The sequence below is a fragment of the Phlebotomus papatasi genome, chromosome 2, assembly GCF_024763615.1.
Source record: "Phlebotomus papatasi isolate M1 chromosome 2, Ppap_2.1, whole genome shotgun sequence".
NCBI classification, from domain to species: domain Eukaryota; kingdom Metazoa; phylum Arthropoda; class Insecta; order Diptera; family Psychodidae; genus Phlebotomus; species Phlebotomus papatasi.
In genome coordinates this window covers 88,370,728-88,387,035 of record NC_077223.1, presented here as the reverse complement: position 1 = coordinate 88,387,035, position 16,308 = coordinate 88,370,728, and the positions used below count along the sequence as shown (strand labels likewise).

Genomic DNA, 16,308 nt, shown 5'->3' with positions numbered 1-16,308 from the left:
AAAGATTTCCCTATTCCATTTTTCCTTGGATTAGCGCAATTATTCTGACATTCGTTTAGCCCTTTAACGACGAGACACTTTTTATGGACTGAAAATCAACAATTTAAATTAAAATGAGAAATATAATCAATAATAGGTTTTACATCTAACCTTGGAAAGTCCAACAGAGTCTGATTCGGTATGTTTTTTGCTTCTATGAACGATAGGGACAAAAATAGCCCAAAAATTTAAGTAATTTTTCTGACAATACCAATGAATAATATTTTTCGCTTTAATGAAAAATATTACGTGTGAGTATTGTAATTTTTATTGCCAATAGGATTTTGCTTAAAAAAAATTGGAAGTATAAGAAATAAATAAAATCAATTATGAATTTGAGAATTTAAAAAATTACCATTTTTGATCTTAAATATTTACTACATAGCAAATAGCTAGAGACTTGCAAAAAATATTCTAGAATCCTTCAACCTTCTACTTTACAATTATGTACAGACATAAGAAAAAAATAACTTTAGGTAGTCAGGAAAAATTATTTTCTTTATGGGACACCGGTGTTCCAAGCGTCCTTAAAGGGTTAGGTTTATTGAATAGGGGAGACTGGGGCAAAAAGTCACAAATCGAAAACTTTAAATTTCAATATCTTCCATGATAAATAAGATAGCGGCTTACGATTTTTGCCATAGATAGCCTCCATAGGTCTTCTTCAATGTCGTAAGTTTGTTAGAATTTGAACAAGGAATTTAGACAATAAAAAATATCGAATTTTTAGCCCTATTTTTGAAATATTTTCCGTGCAGAAGATAACAATTATTAGCTACTTATATTAAATTTGATGCACTGGTGAATATTTCCCAAAATTATCTGGATATTCTTTGAATACTTATCTGCTATCTATTTTAGAATTTTACGAAGATACTTTTCTCCAGAAATCCTTTTATTAAAAATGGCTACTTGAGGTAAAAAGTAACAAAAGGTATAGAGCAAAAAGTAACAAAAAAGCGAAGCAATTTCTGATGTCTCACGGCGAAAAGAAACGTCAATGCTATGTGTCGCCGCTTGTTGTTTGCATTGGTCAAACGATTTGCAGTCTTTTGTGTGTTTATTTCTAAAATAGCTTGAAAAGCGCTTTTCTCGTTCAGATAGACAAAACTGTGTTTTAAAAAGGTGTAATAGAGGAATAAATTTTCTATGAAAATATGTCATCTAGCTATTTTTTTTTTAATTTACGAAAACTCGTAATAAAGCGAATCAAAATATGATAGTATCTTATGCCTGATACTATTTGCCCCAGCATTTTTGAGAATGATCACAAAATTACCTTTTAGAAAACAGCTCGATAGGGTAAGTGTGCCAAATTCCGGCCAGTTGGAATTCCGGCCAGTTGGAATTCCGGCCACCCTTTTTGTTCCTCGAATTTCCATGAATTTTTAGTTTTTATATACTCTATGCAAAAAAAGAACAGAAAATGTAATTTCGACAAATGACATGACGTGAAACAGACATTGGAAGAAATCCCGAAGGGCAAGGAACTATGAGAATAAAGGTGGCCGAAATAGGGAACCAAAGCTATGTTTACATTTTTATTCATTTTAAAATGTACTAAGAATGATTAAAAAAAAATAAAGACGATAAATTTTAACGTTAACAACTTTCCAAGCAACACTCCTTAAGAAAAAGGAATAAAAAAATCAATTTGTATTAAAAATATTACATTTCAAATTTGAGACTTTGGCGCTTGCATTCAACTATGCCGAAATTTGGCACACTTTCCTTACATATTTCTATTAAATATTAGTTAGCTTAATCAATTAAACTGTGCAACAATTTTAAACTTTTTTTTGTCCCTGGGTTCTCATGCTATTTTTTCCATTGCTAGGGTCAAATGATTTACGAAAATACTTATCATTTTGATTTCATTTTGTTTTTGCGCCTGGAATCTAGGCAAACCCGTTTTTTGCCGTTTTTTCATACCTTGGTGCCTATATCTCCGATTCTGATGAACCGATTTATTTCTAAATATGGGAACATTTGGTCTCCTTTAGATGCCCGATAATCCTCTGGATAGATGAAGTTTGTACAACTCACACCAGGAGCGCTGTAGTCTCAGATATGTCAGAAATCATGGAAAAATCGAACTTTTTAGCAACTTTAATCAAAAATATCTCAAAAACTAGGACTGTCCCTAAGAATCTGTTTTGTGAGTTTGATAGAGAACTTTATTAGCTACATTTTCATCCATGTGCAACTTTTCACTCAGATTATTTTTTAACCTCGAAATTGAGGTTCAAACGGTTCGAACGAACAATATTTTCAAAGACGTAACGGAATTCATGTAAAATTCTCTTTTCGTAAATTTAGGAAAATAACTTTAGCGAATTTTATCAATTGAATTTGCTCTCACTCGAAAAAAATTGATAACTCTTCTAGGAGTGACTCATTTCAGTGAAGTCGAGCCAATTTAGCCAGAGAACCCAAGACAAGTCCTACAAATTATTACGTGAGAATATGAAATCTTGATCTTGGAAATATTTGACAGCTTGAAATTTTGATCTTGATCTAGTCTCCGAATTGAGGCCTTAGGAAAGTCTCTTAGGAAAAATAAAAGAAAATTCACATCATTCGAAGGCATGAACGTTCGAAAGGAGAGTACTTTCTCCTAATTACCCTATTTACAGGGAGGACGACATACTGCGGTGTTTCTGAAACCAGACTGAAAGTCACAAATAAACAACTATTGTAGTAGGACTGTTGAGCCTACCCAGCGAGCACAGTTAGCAGAATAAAATAGGATTTTCAGCATTTTTTTGCTGAATCGGTCTGCTGGCCAATCAGCAGCTCTCGAACAAAAAGTGCTAAGCAAATACATGAAAATGGCACTGTTTAGCGCTCGCAGTGGATGATGGCAGAACTAAATACTGCCGGTAGATGGCGCCAGGAAGCATTTAGCAGCAAATTTTCTCTTTCATTTTTTTTCTTTTTCTCTCAAAATGTCAAAATGGACTTGGAATTTCCCCTGAAATTATTTATCAACTTGGGGGATATTATAATCACGATTTTTATTACTTATATTATTATAGGAATTATGCTGCGGTATGCTGCCTATAGAGAATGGTCAAATAAGAGTATTAAACATACTCCCGACCAAAAATGTTGCATTTTTTAGTGAATTGCGTCATTATTTTCCCGAGAAAAAAAAAATATTTTTTTCTGAGCAAATATTCAGCCGGGGGTTATAAAATTATTCATTATTTATTAAAAATATGTTTTTTCTTTTGCAAAAAGCATATTTTTCTCAATTTTCGCAATTAAATATTGGCATCTTTCCTGGAACAGCCATTGATGTATTATGCTCACAGTCGGTCACAACTATTGTAATTGATCTTGAAACAGGATTTTTCTACTTTTTTAACTTTTTTATGGTAAATAAAGTTGCAGATGCATTTAAAAAAATCCATTTAAAAGTTGTGACTCCCCCACTTAACTCTTTCGCCTCTTTTGGGACTCTGAGTACACAAAGCAGCATATGAATACTTTGTGGAAAACAATGTTTTTTTTTTAATTATTCAGAACTGATAAAAATCCTATTCTTGTGAATGATTACAAACTATAAGGATGTCTAAATGTAAAATATTTTTTTGTAGGACCTCAATTAATTTCTGAGCAAAGATATTTTTGATTTTAAAAAAAAGTGAAATTGGCTTACAGTATATGCTGCGGTCCGGAAAGAGTTAATGAGTTCAATAATGCGCATTTTTACGCAAAAAACTACTTTTATTATCGTGGTAAAATAACAAACCAACAATTTTCGTTTTTTTAATACTGTTCTTTTTTAAATGAAAAATTTGTTCAATTTGATGATTCATTTTTTAAATTAAAATGATATGCATTTATATTTTTTAGAAGAGAGTTTTTAAATACCTTTAAAGTCAGGAAAATATGCTAATTTGTTGGAAATCATTTCAAATAATTTTGAGTAGACTATGTATACCATTAAATAAAAATGATAGAGGCTCTAAATTCTATATGTTCTTGATCTTCTTGGTATTTCCATGAGGTTCCGAAGTTTTTTCAATATTTCTCGAATTTAGAATTCATTAAATATCAAAATATCTTGAGAATTCCCAAGAATTTCTTGGGTTATTAATTTTCTAAAATCACAGCGGACAAGAATTCTTGGCAATGCAATTTTAATTTAGGGTCAAAGGAACGTCTATTGACACTTTAAGAACTTTCGTAACTTTCCTGACTGATATCTTCTATTGTATTAAATTTTTTTGTGTTTAAATAATAACTTATATCAACTTATTAATTTGACTACCGTTCAGTATCATTCACTTTTCTCAAAATGTTTGAAAAACTAAAAAAAACTGTATTTTTTAAGATCATGACTAAATGCCATATCTATTGACACTTTCGGTATCTATTGACACACGAAATTTGAACACCTATTGGACACTTTTTCTTTACACCTTTGATTGAAATTTTGGCTGAAAACTTCCTTATTGCACTGAATGACTCCATCTGGGGGACTGCCAACCAGGGAATCTATTAAATCTCCATCCAGAATGCCCCGTCCTTCCGTAAGAAACTCTTCCTCACAGAGATTTCTGTAAATCTTATGTCCCTTCACAGCAGCCATTCTCGTGATGATAAACTTCTCTATCCTCATAATCTTACATTGTATTCCTTACAGGATGCAATGGGCAGCTTTTAGATTTATAAAACTGACACTCTCCTTAAGAATTCTCTCTCAAAAGCTTATAGACAATACTGTTTCCATTGGGGCATCTCTGGTGCAGTAGAAATTTTTGTCACGCATTAGATTTCTGCAGTGCTAGAGCTGAAGGAAGTTCTACTATAAAAATATCACCAGTGGCAACTCACCAACAAACATTCTTAGTCTTTTTTGCGCACAAACACTGAACTTGTTAGTAATTTCACTATTTCTTTCACAAAAATGCAGCAACTTTGTTTACTTTTATTCATTCTTCTTATTCTTCTTCATCTATCAAGCTGATACAAAAGTCGGCAATCTGTACCTGTCAATAGACGTTGAAATCGACGATTTTGTCTCGGTTTATTGACACTGTAATTAAATTCATTTTAATTAAAATAAATTGATGCAAATTGTGTATTAAATTTAAATTTAGTTATTTTTTGACTGTTATGCAACAGATATACGTTCATTTTATTAAAAAAAATAGATTAAAATTATTTTTGTAAAAGCTTCTTTCTTACACTTTTTCATAAGAATCTTGAAATTTCTCCACGTCGACAATTGAAATTGCTTAAACCTTTTTAAAACCTTCTTAAATTCGCAGAACAGTTCTAGAAACGGGTAGGTTAAAGGAAAGCAGGTCAGATTACATGAATTTCACTAGATATAAACAATTTATATTAAATAAATTTCAATGTTTTGATGAGAGTGTCAATAGGGGTTCCCTGTCGAACAGACGTTCCTTTCACCCTAGGTGTAGTATATTTTTTTATAAATGAATTCACAATATATTTTGATAAAATTAGACAAAAAAAATTAAATTTATTGGTCGGAAAAGGTTTAAGAATACATATTATTCAAAATATATTATAAATATGATTTTTTTAAATTTTTGTGAATCTAAAATTTTTTACTTTATTTTTTAATGTCAAATGTGGTTATTGTAAGAATCATAAAATTGTAATAATGGAAAAGGTTAACCTTAGCTTCTACTCAACTCAGCAAAGACAAAAACCAAGTGCATTAAAGTCTCTCACTCGATTGGGGAAAAAGAATAACTTTGACTAATTGCCACTGCGATCGCTAGTGTAACTTCGAGGTTAGCAGAGCTCAGCTGAAAAAATATATGTTTTCAGCTGATTTGAAAAAGCTTAGCATTTGGTGCTCGCTGGGTAGGGGAGTTGGAGGGAGAAAGCCCGTCCAATTGGAAGACTCTTCTAAGCTAACGGTACCAATCACTGTCCAGTTAGGGCGGTGACTTTGAGGGGTGCTATAAGGGCTAATTTTAGAGGTACTGTGTCGCTAGTTTCCGCCGATAGATGGAGTAGTGACCGCCTGGTGGATTATGCCGAAAGCATATACACTCAGTCCCGCGATTAAGCACATTTTCGGAACCGAAAAAAAAACGCGCGCAATGGTATTACGCATCGAGAAAATTTGCATAACCGCAGGGGCTTTCTTTTGAATAAATCGGCCGTAGAACGAATTTCGCGGGGACAAACGGTACTTTTTGACCAGAATTCTTCAATAAATGGTTAGAATATTTAAAAAATTTACCTTAATAAAAGAAATTAAAGTTTTATTCTGAAAAGTAGCAAAATGTTTTCAAATTTCCCGCGTCGCAAAATAGTATACATTCAGGCGTATTTCACAAATGATTTCATAAATTGACTCCCAAATGTAGACAATTTTGTATAATTGTATGTGTATAATTCCGTCAGGTGCATAATCCCGAAGCGTATAATGCCGGGACTGAGTGTACGAATCGGCTGTGAGAAAGCTCGATTCCTGTCTCTCTGGGAATAGGCAATTTGGAACACTATTCCGGAAGACTATCAAAGAGGGGCACTTCAACATGTTCCGATGCGGGATCTGTAGCATTAGTTGCTACAATATTCATCCAAATATTAAAAGATTTGTTCAAGAAGTAAGAATTTGAATGCTTTTAAATAATTCAAAAATCTCCAAAATGCCACTCAAATCGCGAAAGTGCGAATATTTTTAATTTTCAACGTTGATTTTTCGGTTTTTAAAAATACATTGTTTTGCATTAATCAAGAAATCCTTTATTTAAGTGTTTCCTTGTAAAATATTTATAAATACTAAATGAATTGATTTTTTAGGATTTACATGATGAAAACTCGATATAAATGGACATTTTAAAAGAAAACCGAATGGTTTCTTTATGAGAATTGCGTTGTAAATTACAGAAAATAATAAATCTAAAAATAAGAATAGAGTGGTATCTAAGTGTGATTTACCTGGAGACGCTCTGATGGTAGCCGAATTGAAGAAAAACGAAGACACAGAGTAAAGTAAATAACTTAAGAAAGTCTTCAATGTTTTTTTTGGATGAAAGGATTGGTGCTTTTCTTTCTTTTCTTTTTTTTGGAGAGGAACGGGCTCTAGAAGCCAAATTCCGAATCGGATTCTGATCGGCCAAATTTATACACGAGAGATCCCAAGAAGATGAATAGATTCTGGAGAAGTAGAGCCACTCCTGGCCATTTTGCTGTCGTTTCTGGCAGAGAAAACTCTGCAATCATGATCCACACAGCCGCAATTATTGCCGCAAACCCAAGAACAAAGCCCACAAAGAGCCAAATCCGGGCTCCACGTTGACTCAGTCGACCACCAGTGTATGATTCTGAAATCTATCATGGGGATTAACAGAGGAATCTCATGCAGGAATAGCCCCAAATGGGTAAGATTGTACCATTGAGTTGGAGACAGCGTTCACCATGAAGAAACTAATGCTCCCGAGAATTCCACAGATGTGATGAGCCCCATCGAGACCGCCTCCACTCTCCGTGGAGGCATCAATGATTAGCCACCAGCCAATAAAGAACTGTGTGAAGGATGAAAGAAAAGATATGAGTCATGTAATCTCAGTAATCCGGGGATTTGGATAAAGAAAAAGCACTCACGAAAAGTCCGGACACTATCGCGGCGAAGGCATTTCGTCTGCTTGTGGCCTCAAACCACATACAGGAGTGGAATGCATCGAATATGGCCATCTTAACATAAAATGCACTATGTGAGGCTACTTTTATTGTGAGATATTTCAGTACAGAAGGGATGAAATCACAAAATTTTCACACAGTTTTTTTTTATTGTTTTGGTGCCGAAAACTTTACTTTGACAGATACAAAATCCGCGATTATTCGATGATTAATCATCAATCGTTGACGATTAGTGGAGACACAAATTACATCGACTGGTTTTAGCGCCAAATTTTGTAAGGATCACATTTTTAGTTCATTTTTTAAGCTGTCTACACACTAGGAAAATTATTGCAATAATAACATTTCAAAGTGACATTGAAATAAAACTTCAATATTGAAGAGAATATTGAAACCAATATTTCAATATTCGTCTACAAGGCCTGAGCTAAAATAAAAGCCGAAGTGAATTTGGTGGTGCCTGTTGAGATTCTTCGAAGTGCCGCGAAAATTCACGTAAAGAAAATGAGAGGTTTTTTAATGTAAAAATTGCTTAAGTTAAATCATTTTCATAAGAAAATCCTTTCTATAATTTAGTTGAATACAGCTATTTGTGTTAATTGTAAATAATTGTCGATATTACAACAAAAATATTGGGATGAAATTTTGAGCTGGAAGACTCATATTCTTTTGAGCTGTCCCAAAATTCAGGATAGGTTTGAGAAAAACCCTTTTGTACAACACTATTTTGGTTAATAAAGAATACAAAAGTACATATTACAAAAAGGGACACGACCTGCTAATAAGGATAAAATAGAGAAGAAAATATTTTGTCGCATTTCGGAGATTTTTTGCAACCGCAGCGCCGCCAGACGTTTGTAAAGTGAGTTATTTGTGTCTCTATCTCTCTCTTGCGAGTTGTATTGCGCGCTATTTAGGAAGCTTGTCATTTGAAATGATATTTTCTTTAAATTTCTTCATATTTCCGCAAGATTCAAGTAAAAGGGTGTTCAGTGAACAGCTATCCGTCTTCCGACAAAGATATCAATAAGACAATTTATTTTAATGAGAGTTTTTCTTTCTGTTATGCCTTTTTGGCGCAAAAATATTTATCATGGTACCGTGAATGAGCGGGATTAGTGTTACCAGCACGTCAATCTGCAATTTCCATTAGAACTATCAACACAAAATTTCCTACACTACACGATTTTTAATAAGCACAGGTCTGTTCTAAAATTTATAATGAGCAGAATTGAATAAATGTGATATCACTAAACCACTACAAACCTTTAACATTATCGGTTTTGAAAATTGTAATTTTAAATAAAGTGAAGCGTTCTTCAGACTGGGCGTTTAGCCGGATTCTGGGATCCTTTTAGCTGGTTTATTATTTATCCGTATCACCTAATTCCATGTCAGAATTGTCCAACAAATCTCGTGTGATAAGAATTTAAAGAAAATAAGCCATCTCACAAAGCCTTATATCTGAAGTCCGTATTAGGATTTCTGAAGGACGCCAATTTAGCTTGTTTTATTGTTTTTTACTGCTCGAACTCAAAGAGAGAACAGTTGTATCCGTGACACGGGTAGAAACCAAACGGTAAGAATATCGACTTCCGGTCTTCGACGACCCCTTTCTCATAAGTCAAAAATTATCTAGGACCGCCTTGTTTCTTTTCCCCCACCCCCTTCCTTCTCGTCCATAAACCATGTTTTTTTAGTTTAATTTCAAAAACGGCTCCTACGATTTCTTGCATTTTCGAATATATTTTAGAGGTAGTCAAAGCGCATATTTCGTCCTTGAACACCTATGTTCGAAAACCCGACCCTCACCGGTGTTCTATTATTTAAATTATTTGTCGGAAAATACTCAGGAAAACCATTTCGATATCGGAGTTTCGAAGATCAAAGTTTAACCACTTTGAAGGGCCGATTTTTCGATTTTTCAACCTATTTGCTTAAATTTGGATTTATTTTGAAAGGATTTATCTTGAAATTTCTAATGATCTCCAAGATCATTATGAGTTTGGTGGTTTAACCCTTTAACGACGAGACACTTTTTACGGACTGAAAATCAACAATAAAAATTAAACTGAGAAACATAATAAATGATATATAAGTCTTACATCTAACCTTGAAAAGTCCAACAGAGTCTGATTCGGTGTATTTTGTGCTACTATGAATGATAGGGACAAAAACAGCCCAGAAATTTAAGTAATTTTTCTGACAATACCAATAATGAATAATATTTTTCGCTTTAATGAAAAATATTACGTATGAGTATTGTAGTTTTTATTGCCAAAAGGGTATTGCTTAAAAAAATTGGAAGCATAAAAAATAAATAAAATCAATTATGAATTTGAGAATTTAAAAAATCTCCATTTTTGAGCTTAAATATTTACTACATAGCAAATAGCTAGAGACTTGCGAAAAATATTCTAGATTCCTTCAACCTTTTTCTTTACAATTATGTACAGACATAGGAAAAAATTAACTTTGGGTAGTCAGGAATAATTATTTTCTTTATGGGACACCGGTGTTCCTATCGTCCTTAAAGGGTTAAAAAAAAGTGACGAGGCTTGAGCAAAACAGTCGAGATAGAAACCAACACAAAAAAAAATCGATAATGCAAAAGCAATTAAGAAGAGTCTTACGCTAAAAAATGTTCAGGGAAAATCATTCTCCGTGACATTTTTTTTTACTTAACTGTTCTCACGTTCTCTGCATAATCGATATTCCTTTTGTTTCTGTCACGACTGTTTGGTAGTTTTGAAACATGACCAGGCTTGGGGAAAACAGTCGAGACAGAAACCAACACAAAAAGTCGATTATGCAGAAGCAATTGAGAACAGTCTTGCGTAAAAAAATGTTTAAGAGAAATCTTTCTTCGTAACAGTTTTTTAGCACAAATATATCTACGTTATCGACGTTTTTGTTGGTTCCTCTCACGGCTATTTAGTGATTTTAGAACACGGCGAGTACTACGTAAAACAGTCGAAACAAACCATCACAAAGAAAAGTAGATAATGCAGAAGCATTTACGAACAGTGTGCCAAAAAATTCAGAGGGCTAATTTTTGAAACATCGCACTCGCACCCATCAGCTCTTAAGAGACCAAGAGAATACGACTTGTACGCATGTACATCCCGCAGATGCAAATCCTTCTGTAACGACTCATTTTAAAGTAATCAAAGCACGTTGGGGAAAGTACTTTGCCTTCGAACGTTCATGCCTTCTTAGAATGTTTGTTTTTTTTTTTTAATTTTTCCTAAAAGATTTACACAAAATTATCAATAAATTGATAATAAGCTAACAAATATTCAGTAGAAATGAGTAAGTCTCTTAGGAAAAATTCGCATTATTCGAAGGCATGAACGTTCGAAGGGAGAGTACTTTCCCCTACTCAAGAATCTGCGGGATATTTGAGTGGATTTCTCTCGGTATCTAAAAAGCTGACGAGTACGAGTAAGAGTTTCAAAAATTGACTCTCTGAATATTTTTTTAGCACACTGTTCTCGAATGCTTCTGCATTATCGACATTGTTTTTTTGTGTTGATTCCTGTTTCGACTGTTTTCCCCAATATTCGCCGTGCTCTAAAACTACCAAACAGTCGTGACAGGAACCAACACAAAAAAGTCGATAATGTAGAAGCACTTGAGAACAGTAAAGTGCTAAAAAAATGTTCATTTTTCATTAGAATAGTACCATTACTCTACCTTCCCCTATCTCTATCGTCACGAGATGTTTATGTACAATTTAGTGTGAAAGTTTAATGAAACATTAAAGATTCTGCCATTTAGGCTTTAATTTTTATTATTTTATTTCAATTATAAATCAAAAATTCAACTTATAAATAATTTTTCTTTCATTTTTTTTTTTTATTTCGCACTGAAACCTCCGTTGAGGCGGTTATAACTTCTCAATTTCTATTCATTTTATCTTCTGACTTAGATCACTTACGAACTAAGCCGATTTGACTAAATTCCCATCAGTTTTTCATTCACTATGCCGTTTCCCGGCTTAAGCCAATAGACGAATTAGTCCAAAACTGATGGAAATATAATCTTATTATCATTTTGATTACAATTATGTTAAGCCGTCTCTCGGCTTAAGTCGTAAGTGTGTCTAGGGCATTCTTCTCTCGATGCATTGCAACTTAGACGAATTTTGGATTCTTCTGCTGAAGATTTCCAGATGGTAGTTTGATTTTCAAATCAGCTGCAGGAGCACGTTCCTTTTTAATCTTAAGAAACGATAGGTTAAAATTGGTGTTGAAGATGTTTCTGTAAACAGATTCATTGACCCTTGATTCAGGATACTGTTCCTTGTACATGCGAAACATTGCTGAGACACTGAGACTTGCATCGAGGAACTTCTTCTTTTTCATCGAATTATGTCCAGGTGATTGGGTATACGGGAAGCTTCCAATATGATCTCGAACTCTGACCAAATCCTCTTCGGTGTAATTTGGCCCACGATTTCGGCCCCTCTTAATCCTTTTTGGTATGCCCTCGGGAGTTTGGGCTTTTTCGAAGAAGTAGTAAACTCTGGCACAGCTGATGTTGAGGGTATTGAGGAAGAATTTCTGACAAACTTGATGTACCACATTGTTCTTCTCGAAGAAATATTGAAATGTATAGCCACGCTTCGAGGTAGGTTCAGTTTTCCTCTTGGGCTCGACTCTCTTTACAAATTTCCAGATGACAAAACGTTTGTCTTCGTCTGGAAGACTCCAGAATCTCTGAAAAATTGCATTTCTTTCCTCTTCAGTGAATACCTTGCACATTCTTTTGCAACCATCACCACAGGTTTCTTTGACTGTTCTTGCTGGAATGGTCTTTCCCTTTCTATTGACGTACTCCTCACCAGCTTCTCGGGATTTCTTTCGAAGTGTCTGAGCCCACATTTCGGGATTAGATTTCTTCCTTCCATTTCCAGAAGAATCACCTGAAAAGTATCATCGTCAATGGGTAAAAGGAACAGGAAATAACGCTAAGAGATCCCTTACCTGATGACCGTTTTTTAGGTTTCACTTTGATTTTAGGCAAAGGTTTAGATGGACCTGGTTCAGTTTCCCTGTATGGTAGCAATTCAGTCCTCACGCTCGGTACACAACCATATCCAGACCAAGTTCCCGACTGTGACTCATACATTGCATTTCCGTAGTTCTGAGCATAATAAGGATCATCCACTGGTAGAATGTGTTCAGGTTGAGGATTAGGATCAGGCTGGACAGAAGTTTCTGTCTTGGGAAATTTCTTTGGCGCAAATTCCTCAGCGCAATGCATTTTTCAACGGGGAATAATCTCTATTTTTTTCAATTAGTAACTGATTATTAAATCAATATAACACAATATTATTATAAAAAAGTGCTTAAACTTACAGAAAATCCTATTAACTGCCCTTTTTACTGAAATTATCTGCAGAATTTTCACAATAAAAATTTAATGGTCACGAATTTATTTTGTTGTTGGAGAAGAAACGTCAAACAACAATTGCTGATGGAAACATTTCAGCCCTGTTCGCAGTGCTTGCTTCAAAATCACAGCTTATGTAAATTACAATAATGTTGAGCTTGTAGGAAAATATATCTTCGAGCGAAATGATATTCACGTGAATATAATTCTCGGAATAATTGATATCATTAATGATAAAATAGAAATAGACACTGAGGAAATATATTTACTAGGGGAAGACTTTCAGGCTTCGCACATACTCTGGCTTTAAATACTTCATATTTTTGCCATTTTCTTTTAATGAATTTGAACTAGTTTTTTTTCATATTCGTTAAAAGAATTTGGGAAAAATATCAAGTGTTCGAAGTCAAAGTGTGTGCGAAGCCTGAAAGCTTTCCCCTATCTAATTTTTAAGAAGTATCTTATTTAGTGAATTATCTTATACGATAATAATTTGGTGATAGTTTATACTTTCTGATTTTAGAGCTCTCTTTTATAGTCATAATGTCATAAAGCTTTCTGGAGTAAGCTCTGCTCATAAAAAAATAGATCCCGTCCCTAAAGGCGCCCACTAAATTTTAAGAAACTTTAATTTTAAAATTATAACAAATAATATAAGAGATTTCTTAAAAATAGAACTTTTTGAAACTCAATATTTATATCAACGAGGATATCTCTTCATTCTATTCTACATTGTTGAGAATGTCTAGGGATGGGATGCAGCCACTTTGAGCGAGTAGTATGCTCTGCATGCCTAAATATTTAATCTCTAATCCCAATTCCGCTTAAGGGCCCAAATAGACTCAAGTTAATTTTCGAGAATATTCCTCCTGCAAAATTTTAGTAATTCTACACTGTGGGCTCTAGATACACTGACTACTTAAGCCAAGTGACAGTTTAACATAATTATAATTAAAATAATGATCGGATTATATTTCCATCAGTTTCTGACTAATCCGTCTCTTGGTTTAAGACGAGAAATGACTTAGTTAGTCGGAAACTGATGGGAATTTAGTCAAATCATTATTTTGATTATAATTACGTTAAGCCGTTCCTCGTCTTTAACCTTTTAACAACGAGACACTTTTCATGGACTGAAAATCAACAATAAAAATTAAACTGAGAAACGTAATCAATGATAAGTCTTACATCTAACCTTGGAAAGTCCAATAGAGTCTGATTCGGTGTATTTTGTGCTTATATGAACGATAGGGGCAAAAATAGCCCAGAAATTTAAGTAATTTTTCTCTGACAATACCAACGAGTAATATTTTTCGCATTAATAAAAAATATTAGTATGAGTAGTAGTATGAGTATTGTAGTTTTTATTGCCAAAAGGGTTTTGCTTAACAAAAAAATTGGAAGTATAAAAAATAAATAAAATCAATTATGAATTTTAGAATTTAAAAATTCGCCATTTTTGAGTTTAATACTACATAGCAAATAGCTAGAGACTTGCAAAAAATATTTTAGATTCCTTCAACCTTCTACTTTACAATTATGTACAGACCGGTGGCAGCCAAAATCCCGAAAGCCAAAATCCCGAACGCCAAAATCCCGAAAAGGCCAAAATCCTGAAAGCCAAAATCCCGAATTTTTAAAATCCTGAAAGGGATGAAATTATATGGAGGAAAATGTTTAGAATAATTTCCCAAGGTACAGAAGATTTCCCTTTGCCTCCAACAAGCGCGGATACAATCCTGAAGTAGCTATGACACATTTAAGAATTCGGGATTTTGGCTTTCGGGATTTTGGCGTTCGGGATTTTGGCTTTCGGGATTTTGGCTTTCGGGATTTTGACCGGCACCCGTACAGACATAAGAAAAAAATAACTTTAGGTAGTCGGGAAAAATTATTTTCTTTATGGGACACCGGTGTTCCAATCGTCCTTAACTCTTTCGCGTCCCACTTTTATTCAGCACATCAATTCATGTAAAATTGAGTTTTTCCTAATGCTTTATGATCAAATATAATAGTTCAGAGAGGAAAAAAAATTTCCAGTGCGTGAAAACTCGGAAAAACCCTGGGTCATATGACCCTGTTGTCCTCAAGGGAAGTGTACATACCATTTTCAAAATCTATATCACTGGCTTTTTAAGAGTTTTTTTTTGCTTGAAGTTTTTAATTTGGCCAAAACCATGGCAAACTGGATTGTCTTGATGAACACTGTACTCCTGGTGTTCAAGGAATCTTCCTGGTAATCCCTTGAACAGTCTCTGTCACAATATTTTGAGTGATATTTGGCAAAAATAAACTAATCCACATATTTATTCACACACAATACAATTGCACAATATGAGACGCTTGCAGAATACTCTAAAATATTGCAAAATATATTATAATTCATCAGATATCAGATGAAATGTCCAGGATCAAGATGTCCCACCTGCATTTCACAAAGAAAAACAATATCCCAACTACATTTCGCTATAGGTTTGGAACGAAAACACTGTTAAGCTTGGGGACAATAGGGTCATATATGACCCGGAAAATTCTACACGCTTTTCTGGAAAATTGAGAGTAGCTTATTATATCAAAATAGGCAATATACAATCTTTGGATATTCTATTTTGTGTTTCTAAAGAACTTTTTGCTGAAAAAAATAAATTAATATAAAAAATTTTGAAAAAGAAAAGTCATTTCACAATGTTCGAAATTAGTGATTTTTGATCTCAAATATTTTCTTTTCCTGAATATCTGGAGTCTTGAGAAAATTAGCCAAGAATCTTACATCCTTTTATTATGATGTCGTGCACAAACAGATAGATTTCAATTAATGTAAATAGTCAAAAAAAATTGTTGTTTCCCCGGGTCATATATGACCCTAATGACGCAAAAGAGTTAAAGGGTTAAAATAGAAAATGACCGGTGATAAGCCCAGATAAGCTTATGTCAACTGAGATTCTTTACAGGTGACCTCGAAATGCGTGCAACTCGGGGTGCTTGCAACTCGGAATGCGTGAAAATTCGATTGTGAGTTGAATTTTGGGGGTAAAGAATCGCGTCGAATAAACTGTTCTCGACAGTCGAAATGGATGAAATTGGCTCGACGCGATTCTTTACCCCCAAAATTCGACTCACAATCGAATTTTCACGCATTCCGAGTTGCACGCATTTCGAGGTCACCTGTAAAGAATCTCAGCTACCATAAGCTTATCTGGGCTTATATCACTGGTTTTTACTGGTTTTATA

General features: G+C 34.0%; 2 protein-coding genes across 2 annotated transcripts; both read right to left on the bottom strand.

Moving 5' to 3' along the window:
• Positions 1 to 6,760: 6,760 nt before the first annotated feature.
• LOC129804950 (transmembrane protein 50A) lies at positions 6,761 to 7,878 on the bottom strand. Its single transcript, XM_055852745.1, has 3 exons — positions 7,645 to 7,878; positions 7,434 to 7,565; positions 6,761 to 7,371 (listed from the first exon to the last, which is right to left on the bottom strand). The coding sequence occupies exons 1-3, from the start codon at positions 7,732 to 7,734 to the stop codon at positions 7,123 to 7,125; spliced, it is 471 nt and encodes a 156-aa protein (XP_055708720.1). The 5' UTR covers positions 7,735 to 7,878; the 3' UTR covers positions 6,761 to 7,122.
• Positions 7,879 to 11,450: 3,572 nt separating this feature from the next.
• LOC129804927 (uncharacterized) lies at positions 11,451 to 13,153 on the bottom strand. The gene is made up of 3 exons (XM_055852714.1): positions 13,044 to 13,153; positions 12,669 to 12,968; positions 11,451 to 12,607 (listed from the first exon to the last, which is right to left on the bottom strand). Exons 2-3 carry the CDS (start codon positions 12,946 to 12,948, stop codon positions 11,817 to 11,819), a joined length of 1,071 nt encoding a protein of 356 aa, XP_055708689.1. The 5' UTR covers positions 12,949 to 12,968; positions 13,044 to 13,153; the 3' UTR covers positions 11,451 to 11,816.
• Positions 13,154 to 16,308: the final 3,155 nt, after the last annotated feature.